This window comes from Marmota marmota, unplaced genomic scaffold (genome assembly GCF_001458135.2).
Source record: "Marmota marmota marmota unplaced genomic scaffold, marMar, whole genome shotgun sequence".
Classification (NCBI taxonomy): domain Eukaryota; kingdom Metazoa; phylum Chordata; class Mammalia; order Rodentia; family Sciuridae; genus Marmota; species Marmota marmota.
Window position 1 is genome coordinate 61,934,554 of NW_026000037.1, and position 14,521 is coordinate 61,949,074.

The 14,521-nt window shown below is 48.8% G+C and overlaps 1 protein-coding gene and 1 long non-coding RNA gene across 2 annotated transcripts in view; both read left to right on the plus strand.

Annotated features, from left to right (window-relative positions):
• LOC125619434 overlaps positions 1-2,875 on the plus strand; it is a 6,394-nt gene extending 3,519 nt beyond the window's left edge. The window contains exon 2 of the long non-coding RNA XR_007350996.1: positions 678-2,875. This is a non-coding gene — a long non-coding RNA (uncharacterized LOC125619434). The remainder of the gene's footprint in view (positions 1-677) is intronic.
• Positions 2,876-6,892: 4,017 nt separating this feature from the next.
• Hoxd10 (homeobox D10) lies at positions 6,893-11,739 on the plus strand. Its single transcript, XM_015478992.2, has 2 exons — positions 6,893-9,327; positions 10,744-11,739. Exons 1-2 carry the CDS (start codon positions 8,373-8,375, stop codon positions 11,019-11,021), a joined length of 1,233 nt encoding a protein of 410 aa, XP_015334478.2. The 5' UTR covers positions 6,893-8,372; the 3' UTR covers positions 11,022-11,739.
• Positions 11,740-14,521: the final 2,782 nt, after the last annotated feature.

Genomic DNA, 14,521 nt, shown 5'->3' on the forward strand with positions numbered 1-14,521 from the left:
GGCGGCGGGGGCCTCCCTCTGCTTGCGCCGTTTTATGTGCTACTTTATAAGCATTCGAAGGGGTTTATACATCCTATAAGATTTCCCGGGTCGTTGTAAAGCGTGTTTATGATAGGAAACCAATTTAGGTGGGCTTAAGGTAGACTTCGAGGAGGACATTAATCGCAGTAGAGAGCTTTCCCTCTGTTTTAGTAAGGGGGTGCTGAAGACCATGGAGAGAGGGAGTGAGATTTTGAGCCAGTTGGTGAGTGTGGACACGCGAGCCTCCGGCTTTTAAGGGAGGAGGGGTGGGTGATCCTTGCACTGGACTTTATCCAAGCCGCTGGCTGACGCGCACCGCTGGAATGGAGCAGATGCCCCCGCGGGCGCACTCGTGTCTCTCTTCTCTTGGGTTCCAGTTAAAAGCCTGACTCGCCCTCCTCTTTCCTATCTCCGTGCCAGGCTGGTTGTGTGTGTGTGTGTGTGTGTGTGTCCGTCCGGGCGTGAACATAGGTCCACGCCTGCACTCTCCTGTGCCCGCCCATATATCATCCCCCACGACGCAGGCAGGGCCTTTCAGCGACTGTAGGGGACGTCCCTAACGGGGCTAGGGCCTGGCCCTAGCTCAGTGGCGGGCGGGCGGGGGCCCCCCCGGCAGACAGTGGCCTTTCTCACCCCTTGATCTCTTTCCCTTGCAGTGGCCCCCCAGAGGTCCCGGAAAAAGCGCTGTCCCTACACCAAGTACCAGATCCGCGAACTGGAACGCGAGTTTTTCTTTAACGTATATATAAACAAAGAGAAAAGACTCCAACTCTCTCGGATGCTCAACCTCACTGACCGGCAAGTCAAAATCTGGTTCCAGAATCGCAGGATGAAAGAAAAGAAACTGAACAGAGACCGTCTGCAGTATTTCACTGGAAACCCCTTATTTTGAAAGCTGCAGGAAGCGCCCCCTCCCCAGAGCCCCACTGACCCACCCTCCTCCCCACCAGCCTGCCCTCCGCAGGCCCAATGTCCTTGGGTTTAATGACGCCTCTTCTCTGTGGAACTTCACGATTACTTCCCACGGTCAACTCAAGACCTCCCAGCGACCACTGCAGCCTGCGGACCGGGGACTTGGCCGAGCGGATCCTAATAAGGGGAAAATGGTAAATGCAAACGTCCCTTTACAATTTTACCGCCAATGTGCTGTCGTTCCCCCTCCCCCTCTCAGAGTCCTCGCGGGGACCCAGCGGGATCTGTAGGGAGTTAGGCCACAGGGCTAGAAGGCGCTGGCGTTTTGTTCTGAGATTAAGATATCCCTTCCTTCCCCCTCCCTGAACGCAGATTATTTAAACTCTGGGAACTGTACCTTTGGTCTGTCATATCAAGGCATGAGTCACTGTCTTTTTGTGTGTGAATAAATGGTTTCTAGTAAAATTGAGGTCACAGCTTCAATACACTGTATGAATTTTCCTCTTCGAAGAAGTTTAGTGACTGATTAGGATATTGTAGTGGCCAGAACCCTTCTCTGAAAATCGAGTGAAATACTTTTTTAGTCTCTAAAAATAGGAGTTGTTCCCTCCCATCTCTGGGAACACTGTTTTTAAAAATCATGTTAGTGATGAATTTCTAAAAAGATGTGACCCAGCCATGCTGGTGCTGTCCTCTTTAGGCAGTGAGGCTGGAGCAGAAGGAACCTAAGAAGTGAATCCCCACCCCCACTTCTAGTCTACTGAACTTGGAATTTCTGAAAAGACAAACAAAAATTTAAAACTGATTAGAAAATCCAAATTTTCTCTTAACAAGGTGACAAGGAGCCAGGGTTCCTTAAAAGAAGAAACCAAATTTAGAACCCTCCTTGTTAATATGTAAGTGGAGGGATGCTAAAATGAGGTTTAGTGAGTGGAAAGGGTTTGGGGTCCTTGCTAGTGTCATAGTGGGCCTGTACCAGGGAATGTAAGCCCCCCTCATTGGATGCGGGCCAAGGGCTGCAGACCTGCTTCTTCCTGCATTTATCGCTTTAAGTTAAAGAATGTGGTGAGGGCTGCACTGCACTTTATGTTGCAGGGCCAGGCCAGGCTGTTTACAAAACCTTGAACTGTCTAGACAACACCATAAAAGCCAAAGTTCTAAACAGCTTAATTGGGTTATATTATACACCTTCTGGTGGGCCCAAAAGAGATTTCCGCAATGTGCAATAAACTGGAGAAGTGAGAAAAGCTTCTCTTTCTCTGAAAAGAGTGAACTGAATCTTATGACTCTTAACCTCTCATAAGCCCAAACTCAAAATATAAATCCATAAGATGCACAGCACCTCATGCATCTTCTGAGGCAGTATGCATTTTACATGCAGCAATATTTAATTGCTAAGGCTCTTGGGGGAAAAGGAAAAACATAAGTGCATAAGTGTATGCCTTTGAACTTCCAAAATGTCAAGGTCATCACCTTTAACCTCTCTGAATAATTAGGCGCCTTAAGGTTCTTCTGTGATTTTCAACTGCCACCCACTCTCATACATACATGCTCACACATACAGACCCATGCACACATTTATGACCACACAGAATCCTACTGGGTGCTCCCCATAAATGTAAGAAAATTTCTAATTTCAGGATCAATAACCTTAATTTCCCTTCAAATATTTGAGCGATTCAGTAGCAATTGACTTCTTTTTTGAAAATACTGGTTAGACTAAAATGCTTATTAGCTTTCACTACAACTGGGATGTGCTGGAGATGTGGGGGGGGGGGTCTTAAGAAATGTTTCCCTTTGCTCTAATGAAGAACTGCAGTATTAAAAGCAGGCATTTGAAAAAGTAAGTTCTGTTCAGACTTACATCTTTGTTATATTTGAAAGCAATTTGCCACCCATCAAATAAATTATGGCACTTTCTAAGCTATGGAACAAAAGAAAATATATTTGTATGGTCTTTAAAAGCCTCTCTCAACCTTTGGTGAAAGATGTAATAGAAACAAGGCGGACAAATGATTTCGTTGGGAAGGGGATTCCTTTGTTTGAAATTCTGGGCATCAGTTAAAATCTGAATGCCTTATTAGTATGATCTTCTTAGGAGCTTAACATCAGTTTATTTTTCTCTCTCCGTCTGTATTTTTTTTTTTTTAACTGCATCTAAATGTAGCAAGTTTGTGCGCCAGCCACCCTAGGTAAGCCGAACGGAGAGGTACCATTTCGCCTTTGCAGGGGCCTGGACAGCCACACGAGGGCGCGCTCACGTTCCAGAAGCCGCGTTTGGTGGAGAGGCTGCGGTACCTTATCTATCCAATACTGGATTCTAATAAGCAATCTCGGCCCGTTAGAAACAGGCGGCAGCTAAGGTGTTTTGCTGTTTGTACTAAGCAGCTCCTAAGTGTGAGAAGTTGTAGGGAGACAGAACAAAGGGAGCAACTACATTCCTGCAACAGGAGATTGCTTAATCGTTGTCTCCTTGAAGATAAAGCTGTTGCAAATGATACCTTGGTATAATCTGATGATGTCGAGGAGAGATTTTTTAACAGATAAATTAGGTATTTTGAAATATGTCATAGCCACTGAGAGTTTATTAAGTTAGCAAAAATAATTTTTCTTGTTGGTTTGAGTGTGGAGAGTGATGTCCGGGGTAGAATCCTTCTTCCCGGCTCTCCAAAACCACATGCGGTCTTGTGAGCGCTCAGATCTCTGGGATGATTAAAAGGGTTTTGTTTAAGACACATTCAGGCTTTGGTAATTTAGCTGAGTGTATATGCAGGGGGAAAAAATGAGACGCATTGAGGGACAAGGATGTCGTTCTGGGTTAGGGAGCCTGGAGTCATGCCTGGCACAGGGTTCTTCCAGGCGACGGGGAGGCGCAGGCAGGACTATAAGTTGGAGTGCGGGTGCCGAGCTGGGCTGACGCGGCTGCAGGAAGCAGCGGGCTCTCTCGGGAAAATGTTTATACTTGAAGGCGTTGTGGGACAGAAATGTATTTGAGGCAATCGGGTGTTGCATTTGACAGAACCGGAGCCACCCTTCCAAGCAGCCCCCTGGCCTTGAGGTGTTAAGCTTGTTTTTGGCGTTGCTTTCAGAAGCAGTTAATTCACTGCGTGCCCTCCCCACCCAGTAAAGCCCCTAACATTGGGGAGTGTCTGTAACCCCAAAAGGGAGAGGACAGGACAACAGGATATGGGCAGCTCTAGGAGAGGATGGCTGCCCTCTTTTCCCATCAGAAGTTCATTGTGAAGAGCTTGCAGCTCTGAGAATTAGCGCTGGCCTCGTTGTCAGCAGTCTCTGCATCCCGCCTTCCAAGCACTGGACCTAAGACTCTGGGACCCGCCTGTCCGCTAGCTCCCCCGCCTCCGGGAGCTGGCATTGGCTTTCCGGGAGGCTGGGGCGCCATGACTCCCCGGCAAGGCGCCAAGGAGAGGCGTGGGTGTTCCCCGCGGGTATCCCGGGCTCCGCCTGTCTGGCCGCGGGTCCAGCTTAGCTATTGTGAAGCGACCTTTTCTGGTGCTTAACCCGGGCTTCAGTCTGCGTGGGGTGAGAAGTCTCTCCCCCAATGTCGTTGTGTTCCTGGGTAAGCGGCCCCAGCAATTGCGCATCTGGCTGTGCAGGGGGCCCCTTGGCCTTGGCTGGCAGCCGCCAGCGACCAGGGCTGTCTGCAGCTCCTTTCCTCCTGGCAGCTTCCAACATAGGCCTGACATAAATGTGGGGGTCCGACCAGAACCTCTGGAGACTGAAGACCTTCCCCTCCCCCGACCTTTCAGAACGTGTGGGGCTCGCAGAGGGTAGCCATAGATGCTGAAGCACCAAAGTCGCAGATTCTTAAGTGGAGGGAAAATGCGCGAAGTAGGAGTCTTTTGTGTCTGTACAGAAAGAGGCTCTAGGGCTGCGGCCCTTTTGCACGTCTCCGTGGACTCCTTATCGCCATAGTGGTAGTCTCTCCATTTGCCCCCGGGATTTCTTTTCACCTTAGCCAGGTGGTGCACAGTGCAACCGGGAGGGGCTGCCCTGGGGAGGTCTCCTTTAATATGCCCCCATCCACTCTGTCCCCCCAAAGTGACATTGCCTAGAGGCTGCTCAGGACTAATTCTAGGTGACTCTAAGAACCCCCAGGTTCTCTCAGGCTCAGGGGCTCCAATCTTCTTTCCAGAGACAGAAGAGTGCAGATGCAAGTCACTTTTAAAAAAATTTCCAAACGCTAATTTCTTGCTAAGGCGGCCCTTTTAATTTTTTTTTCTGGAAATAACTGTGCCAGGGAGAAGGGTGTCTTGATACAAATATGGGTATCCATCTCTTTTATAATGCAATATTGATTTATTATTAATGGTAACTGTCCCAACTGATCTAAATATGATCGAAATCAGCAACTACATTAATGCTCTAAGCAAAATAAAGGTTGCCTTTAAAGCCACTGCCTTTTAATTCCATTTGCTTCATCTCAGCCTTTAAGTCTTAAGGTTCATTTTTTATTATCCTCCATCCAAATCATTCTCTCGTATTATTGTTTTTCTTGATTTTTAAGATAAAAATCTCTAAAATATTAATGGCCTTTGGCCCCAAGGAACGGGTCTGAAGCTAAACATTTGAAATTTAAAAAAAAAGAATTTTGTGAGAATAAATTTAAAACTCTGATATACACTTTTTCCCCCTGTGAGTGAAGACTTCTTAACATCGAATTCAATGTGGGAGACTTTGAGCTTGAAATCACAGAGAGCTAAAAGCAAAAAGGCTCCCAAATGCAGAAGGCAGCTCTTGCCTGTCCTGGTTCATAGAAGACCTACCCGCTCTGCAAAAAAACAATTGCTTGTTTTTAGCCTGGATGTTTTCTTCATGTATAAATAAGGATTATGAAAAGGCATTTGATGGGCATAAAATTCCTGATTAGATTGAACAGTCTTGCCTTGGTAGAGATAGGTTAAATTGGGCTACCGAATTCTGGGCAGCACTCCTGGCCCAGATGCAAAGGAACACAAGGCTGGAGCGCCAAGCTGGCGACAGGGCGCCTGCCGAACGCAAGTATAGCTAGCGGGCACTTTGTTTAGCTCTGGGCATGGTTAGCTGTGGCTCAGATTAGGATCTCCACAGTGTGAGAAAGGAAATTTTGGGGAGCTGATCAGTTGCTGTTATCTTTGAACAGAATCTTTGCAAGCTAGAGCCCAAAGTTGTTTTTCTTCTGCTTTCCTTAACTCCCATTCCCAAACTTAAAAATACCCACCCTGTGGAAAGGTAATGTTTAAACCTCCGCCTAAGCCAGGGTGCTTCAGCCTGAGCAGTTAGAGGCGCCAGGCTTTTAACCTGACAATGATGTTGTATTTGAACAGCTGCGTAAAGGTTTAAAAGGTCTGTCTCATTGCCACCGCGGAGTTTTTTAAAAGGGGTTATTGTTTGGGCGAGGGCACTGAGAGGGGACAGGCGAATTGGTCCCAAGGCCGAAAATAATGTCCAATGCCTGTTTTCACCAGGCCAGGGGAAATTCCTTTTGGGGAGGGGGCCAAAGGGCTTGTTGGAAAAGGTTTTTGTGAAGAAGCAGGCGGGCTACTAGGTCCCCAGGATGCAGAGGTGCTTTAATGAGCATTGGACCCCAAGGAAATTTTCTGCTGAGGCGGAAACCCGATTTACCCACAAGTTCAGTCTCTGGGCCTGAAATCCAAGGCCAGCCCATGCCTGAGTGAGTGTGGGGAAAAGAACACGGATGCCTTCGGGAACAGAGAACTGGTTCATGGTCATCAGAGTCTCCCCGGGCCGCTTTCCTTTCTTGGTTGCCCAGAAGGGGATCCGGAAGGTGGAAGGATGACTCCCTTGTGCTGGCAGGGCCCCTCACCTAAGGAAAGTCTTTGGAAATCAAGGTTAAAGCTCCCTGCTGCTGTCCGAGGCCAGGGCTTCCGCTGGGCGGCTCACCCGCCTGCAACCAGAGGAGGGAGGAAGTTGTTCAAGTTTCTCATAAAACTCTGAATTTCCATGCTGGTAGTGGTCGGTGGTTGTTCTTTAATGAGCTAGACCACAACTCCAGACCATATCCTCTTTACAGAACTTTCCCTCACCAGAGGAAACAGAGGACAGATTCCCCCATCTGTTCCCCCTCTTATCCAATCAAAATCTTGTCAAATAATTTTAAGGATTGTCCCAAACTATAGAACTCAACTTTTGACACAAAAGTATAGCTTTAAATATTTGACGATTTGTGTTAAAACAAAAATTGACCTTCTTGGTTAGTAGTGAAGGGGAAAAATCAATAGTATAATTTTCAATAATTCATAAAGCGAACGCCATTATGCTAAATCTTAACTATTAATCTTATCCTTTACAAAGTCTCGATTGATTTGTTAATAAAATATCTTCCCGTGTGTGGCAACAGCGGGTATAACTCTTTAAAAACCTTCAGAAGCAAGAAAATTACCAAGTAGCTCAAGAATGTAGATGAGAATTTTATTGATCGCCCTGATTCTTCTTAATATGTATTAATAAATTCCACAACCTTTTGTACCTTGCGCTTGTCAGAAACCAATGCTTTTACAAAATCCATAAAAGGAAAACGTATTTTTCTTTGCAGAAAAACCAAATGACACCTTTGCATTTCTCTCTCTCCTGCCTGGCCCAGTCAGTTTTCTAAAACTTCTGGAGTCTGAGGGTCAGAGTTTTCCTATTTCCTTTAGAAAATTATTTTCTTTCTCCCTCCCTTCCTCTCTGCCTTCTATTATCAGGGTGTGTGAGGAAGGAAATCTCCGTTTAGTTCTCCCGCTGGGAGCCCGAGGGACGCTTTCCCGATAGAGAACGGCTGGCCAGGGACTGTCTTCAGGCTGAAAGCTCCCAGCGGCCCGGCCCTTCAAAGGTCAGGGTGTGGTTCCTCTGAGAACCAAAGGCTCCAGTAGCTCGCAGGGGCGCGGAGGGGCTCAGAGCTGGGGCGGGAAGGCCGAGGGAGAGGACGACGCTGGGCCGGGCTCATCCTTGGGGCTCCGGAGTCGGCCAGCTGCGTGGCCTCTCGGCCCTCGCGGCCCTTTTCGCCTCCGCTTCCAGGGACACGTTGGCCGCACCTTTGCACGCGGGATCTTTCCTTTGGACCCCTGGAGTGGGATGTCTCAGGATCAGGGTAATATGATTCACCTTCCCGGGTTGCCCGGCACTAAATTAATCAGCCCGGGCCCCAACCGTCTGCCCCGGACCCGGCCCTTTTGGGCTCGTTTCTGCCTGGGTGTGTGCGCTGGAATATGCCTCTGTGTGCAGGCGCCACAGAGATCCAGCTTCCCTCCCCGCGCGTGTCCTCCCCGAGGTCCTTTCGACAGAGCCTTTCCTTCCGCCGGCGGAGCCCGGTGGCTGAGGCGGTGGACGCGAGTGGGGCAGGCAGAAGGAACGAGCTGCGGGGAGGCGGGGAGGAGAGCGGGCGGCGGAGAGCTCTGGGCCAGTCGTCTCTAGCGCGCACTATCGCAGGCGCGTAGTAGATGTCGCTGTTGTCCGTGCTTACGCGGCCGGCCGGCCGGGCTCTGGAGCACGTGACCTGCGAGGAGGTTGCGGCTCAAGGCCATTTTCAAATCTCATTGGCTTGGTTGTCATGTGGTCGGCAGAGGCATCCACAATTACACGGGGAATGTTTTCCTAGAGATGTCAGCCTACAAAGGACACAATCTCTCTTCTTCAAATTCCTCCCCAAAATGTCCTTTCCCAACAGCTCTCCTGCTGCTAATACTTTTTTAGTAGATTCCTTGATCAGTGCCTGCAGGAGTGACAGTTTTTATTCGAGCAGCGCCAGCATGTACATGCCACCACCTAGCGCAGACATGGGGACCTATGGAATGCAAACCTGTGGACTGCTCCCGTCTCTGGCCAAAAGAGAAGTGAACCACCAAAATATGGGTATGAATGTGCATCCTTATATACCTCAAGTAGACAGTTGGACAGACCCGAACAGATCTTGTCGAATAGAGCAACCTGTTACACAGCAAGTCCCCACTTGCTCTTTCACCACCAACATTAAAGAAGAATCCAATTGCTGCATGTATTCTGATAAGCGCAACAAACTCATTTCTGCCGAGGTCCCTTCGTACCAGAGGCTGGTCCCCGAGTCCTGTCCCGTTGAGAACCCCGAGGTTCCTGTCCCTGGATATTTTAGACTGAGTCAGACCTACGCCACCGGGAAAACCCAAGAGTACAATAACAGCCCCGAAGGCAGCTCCACTGTCATGCTCCAGCTCAACCCTCGTGGCGCGGCCAAGCCGCAGCTCTCCGCTGCCCAGCTGCAGATGGAAAAGAAGATGAATGAAAACGTGAGCGGCCAGGAGCCCACCAAAGTCTCCCAGGTGGAGAGCCCTGAGGCCAAAGGCGGCCTTCCCGAAGAGAGGAGCTGCCTGGCTGAGGTCTCCGTGTCCAGTCCCGAAGTGCAGGAGAAGGAAAGCAAAGGTCGGTATGAACAGAGTTGCCACCCCAGCGGGGCGCGCAGTCTGGAAACCCAGCGGAGAGGGAGCGCTTGGGTGCCCAGCGCGGAGCCCAGGCAGCGGAGTCGGTTGCCCGACTTGCAGGTGCTGCTCCCGCCCGGCTTGCAGAAGGGAGATCTCAGCTTTGAGATGGTCCCTGCTTCTCTCCCGCTGCCTGGCCCTCCCCGCCGGTCTTGGCCCCACGCTGATGGCGCCTGGGCAGAGGAAAGGCTTGCCGGGTTTATTTTTCCTTAGCTAGACCTGAAACGCAACAAAAGAGGCAAAGGAGACCTGCAGCTCGTAAACAGGGCCCCAGTACCTCTTTTCTCCAGCTCATATTTGGAATCTCAGTTTTGCCTTGCACCCAAATGATTATTTTAAGGTGGCCCAAGGCACCGTGTTCGTGTTCAAGTGTGTATACCCCGCATCCTGCGAGCTTGGGGTCTGTTAGGGTAACGAGATGGCTGGACTGCTTGGTGCTTGAGTGGGGGAATCAGGGATTCCTGCCTTTGCCGGGCTGGATAACCTTGGCTTTGTCTGGGAAAAGTGCCGCAGGCTTTGCAATCCGTCTACAAAGAGGGCAAAGGCACATGGGGGGAGAACAGAACCGCATTGCCCACTTCCCAGGGCCAGCCTTAGGGTTGGACTAGGGCAAAGAACCAGGGATCTGGATTTTTGAGAAGGAACCCTATCCCCTGAGCCTCTCTCCCAGTGCCCAGAGGTGGGCCACAATGCAGGTTACATTTCTGGGGGAATGCTTTTGTGTTGGAGCAAGAAGGCATGAGAATTCAGGAAATTCTGGGGTAAATGCAACAATACTCAGGCAGAGTAGAGAAGATATCCTTGCTTCCTCATTTATCTTTAGAGACTAGGCACCTATAAACCTGGCTATGGAGCTCCCTGCCTGCCTAGGGTAGGTAGGAGAAGAAGCAACAGATCTGGGGACCTGAGGAAGCAATGGGGTTGGAAGGTTTGTCTAGGCTATGGCTTCTTCCATTCCTGCTCTGTCATGAGCTGACCACTGAGAATGTCACTAGGAGGTACAGAAAAGTTTACTTTTATACTAATGTTTTGTTTGAGTCAGAAAGTTGTGCGTGTGCTTGCATGTGTGGGAGAGGGAGGGGAGAGGGAGAGAGAGAGAGAGAGAGAGAGAGAGAGAGAGAGAGAGAGACCCCACTGATGCAGACTGTCTTCCCATGTCACTTTGGGCATTTAGTTTGAAATTTGGCATCCATTTAAAATCCCTTCCAGGGTCCATCTCTGGAGTAATGTTTAATACCAGGGTTGCCCAAAGCAGCCTGCCTGCCAGCAGGTCATGGCCAAGGGTATATTTGAACAGACTGAGAGAAAGAAAAAAAAAAAAAACTTCTTGATTTTTTTCTTCTCCCTTTAATTTTGTTAGAGGAAATCAAGTCTGATACTCCAACCAGCAATTGGCTTACTGCAAAGAGTGGCAGAAAGAAGAGGTGCCCTTACACTAAGCACCAAACGCTGGAATTAGAAAAAGAGTTCTTGTTCAATATGTACCTCACCCGCGAGCGCCGCCTAGAGATCAGTAAGAGCGTTAACCTCACCGACAGGCAGGTCAAGATTTGGTTTCAAAACCGCCGAATGAAACTCAAGAAGATGAGCCGAGAGAACCGGATCCGAGAACTGACCGCCAACCTCACCTTTTCTTAGGTCGGAGGGCCGGTGGGAGGCCAGGATCAGAGAGGGGCACCGCGTTCCAGAGCCCAGTGCTGGAGGACTGGGAAGGTGGAAACAAAACCTTCATTGCTCTTTGTTTTTTGTTTTTGTTTTGTTTTGTTTTCCTGCTAGAATGTGACTTTGGGGTCATTCTGTTCGTGCTGCAAGTGATCTGTAATCCCTGAGTATATATATATATATATATATTAAAAAAACTTACCACGTCTAATTTATTATTTTTTCATCATAATGCAGGGTAACTATTACTGCACATTTTCATTTGGGTCTTAACTTATTGGAACTGTAGAGCATCCATCTAACCATCCATCCATCCATCCATCCATCCAGCAATGTGACCTTTTTCATGTTTTTTTTTTTTCTAACACAAAAGTTCTCTGTGTGTGGTTAATCATGAACTAATGACATTTTGAAAACATCCAGTACTTTTTAAATTACACACATATATATATATATTTAAGAAAGATTAAGAAAACCCACAAGCTTTGGGGGGAGGGGACTTAAAAAGCACATTACAATGTATCTTTTCACAAATGAATTTAGCAGTTGTCCTTGGTGAGATGGAATATTGACAACTTATGCCTTGTAGCCTTTCCCTTGTGGTGCATCTGTGGTTTGGTAGAAGTACAACAGCAACCTGTCCTTTCTGTGCATGTTCTGGTAGCATGTATAATGCAATAAATTCTGGAAACAAGTTTGCTCCTTCTGCTTTCTGAAATGGAAAAATATTATGGTGGAAATGAAAGCCTTTGGGGAGGTTCTCTTCTGGTTAAACTGCTTTTAGGGCAGTAGGGTGGGGGAAGTGACGGGAGCAGGAGATGGTGCTAGAATTGGACAGTGGTGGGAGAAGAAGAGTGATAATCGCCTGGGTTTGCATTTTTCGTAAATGAGAAAAGAGAGTCCTTTCTCCTCTCCCAGTCCCCAACTATAGAATATAATTCCACTCTCAAAGGGTGTGAGCTTCCTCTAGCCTGAGCCTGGTAAGTAAGCTTGTGCCACAAGTTGCTTTTTCCTCTTAGCTGCCCGTGTGTGTGTGTGTGTGTGTGTGTGTGTGTGTGAGAGAGAGAGAGAGAGAGAGAGAGATTTTTTTCTGTGGGTTTTGGTTGTGTTATTTTTAATGCTTTCAGGGAGATCTTGGTGATTTCTGGCTGGGAAGTCATCCTCAGGGGCTAGGTTGAAACTAGTCTTGTCCACCTGGAAACTACCGGGCCTCCATTACAGAAGCAAGGACAAACAACAGCTTAGCATTGCATGGCATCCAATTTTCTCCCTTTTGCACAACCCCACCCCTATCTCAAGTGCAAGACAGCCAGGCCCCAGTGAAAGGGAAGGATGGATGAGTTTTCCCAGCACACGTTGCTTTGCTTTCCTTGTAGAAGGATTTTATGCTCAGTCATTACCTTTTAGTGACTCATATGAAAAATTTTAAAGGAAGAAATGAAAAGATTCTCTCTAGCCAAACCTCTTAGTATTTAATTACAAAATGCAGTTGTAACTACTATAAAAAGCAAGAAGGTATAGAAAAAAATGACTGAAAGAATATGCAAGTGAACATGACTTTCCATGAAGTCCAATATTCCTTTTACAGGCATGGCTTGGGAAATTCCCACTAGCATCTGCAGAATCCATATCATGGAACCCAGATTTATCTAGTCCTGCCAGGGAAAAGGGAGGAGAAACATTATGGGGGAAATTTGACAGAAAATTCGTTGCTCCAGGTACTGGCTGCAATTTCAGAGGACCTCCAATAGCTTAATGGAGTTTCAGAAAACGGGTCCTTTTCATCCCCCTCCCTTTTCCCCCTTAAGAACAATCTATTTAGGAGCTCTGAGACTCAGAGTCCTCAGCCAGGGAGGCTTTGGGACACTCAGTATTTATTCAGTTTTAAACTTCCTCCCCCAGACCAGGAACCATCCCAAGTTCCCAGACAGAATCCTTTAGAGGCATCATTTCCTAAGGATGGGAGGAGGAGGGATCTGTATCCATGCTAGATTGGGAACACTGGAATAGATTTTCCCGGATTTACATTGGTTGGGCAAAAGATGGAGTGTACTTTTAACTTCCCCATTTCTCCCAGCGATGTGGGGAGCGCCATTAGTTGATTGGGGGCCATGTCAGGGAGGAAAACCTTTCCATGTTACAGGAAAGGGCATTCCCTCTGAAACAAAATCAGAAAGCCATTGGCAAAGGCAATCAATCAGACCACAAGTAGCTATTTACCCCCTTTCTTTCCGGGGTTGGAGGTGGGCTGGGAGTCCTCAAAGGTGCTGGGCAACTTGTAGAGCGAGTAATATGCCCTCAGGCCGGCGGCGACACTCAGGCCGCTTTTGTCTCGGCTACCGGCCAGGCTTCAGAGGCTTTGTACCATGGATTTGGGAGTGACAATGGGCATCTCCCTCAGATTCAAGGCTGCCCAGCTTTACCTCTGGAAGCAAGAAAAAGAATTGGGAAAGCAGTGGCCCAAGGATCTGTCCCTTTGGATTTTTTTTTTTTCCTCCACATATTTCGGGAATCTACTTGGAGTCCTCTTAGAAAGGCGCAAAACAACCTTGACCTGGGAGACGCGGTTCCCACAGGCCTCACTGAAGCCCGGACAGGGCAGCTGGTGGGGGCCGGCCCGAACTGGCATTTGGGTTCTTCCCTCTGTCGCGTGTTTTCTTTCAGGGCCTCTCCAGCAGCCGGGGAGAAGACACGGACCCTGACCGACACTGTTTGCGCGGTAGACTCCACGGCTCGCTGGCCCTTCCGAGGGCTGACAGAAATCCCCAACACGGCCACCGCCGACGCTGAGCCTGGCTGGGCCTGTCCACGAGCCAGGCCGCCTCAACTCTCCCCTCCGGCCTCGGCGTGTGCCTAGCCTCACGTCGAGGCTGTGTGTGGCTGCGCGGGCGTGTGTGAATGTGGTAGGGGGAGGGGGCGCTCCAAGCTGCTCCATCCGTCCGTTTTATTAGGGACACATTAATCTATAATCAAATACACCTCATAAAATTTTTATTGAAAGGCATAATATCATTACAGAGGTCTTCCACCTGTTTTAAACAACACGACAAGCTGTGAGAGAGCGTGTGTGTGTATGTGTGTGTGTGTATGTATGTATGTGTGGGGAGGGGTGGGTTTAGGTAGCGAGAGAAACGAGGGGAGAAAACTCCCCTTGGGCGCCAGGGGGCCGCCCTTAAAGGCCCGCCTGCCTCCGGCTGCTCAAGGTTCTGGCTAAGTGCTAGGTGAGCCTGTGGACGCGCGACCCGCGGCTCTGAGCCCAGGAGCTGGAGAGCCAGAGCCCTGCAGGACCCAGAGTGGCAAAAGGAGATGAACAAATAGTCCCCAGCGCCTCCTCCGGCCGCTGATGGGCCTATGGTCCCAGCCACCGCCGGGCTGGCCGGGCCGGGTCGGGCCGGGCCACGCCGAGCGGGCTCATATACCTGGGCCTACGGACTCTAATTATCGCGCTTATGTTGATGATGTTTTTTTTTTTTTTT

What these genes read in the sequence shown, in the direction of transcription:
- Hoxd10 (XM_015478992.2), top strand. Translation starts at nt 8,373, where the DNA reads ATGTCGCTGTTGTCCGTGCTTACGCGGCCGGCCGGCCGGGCTCTGGAG. An exon ending in GCAGGAGAAGGAAAGCAAAG is followed by an intron (nt 9,328 to 10,743) that starts GTCGGTATGAAC and finishes TAATTTTGTTAG; the next exon opens with AGGAAATCAAGTCTGATACT.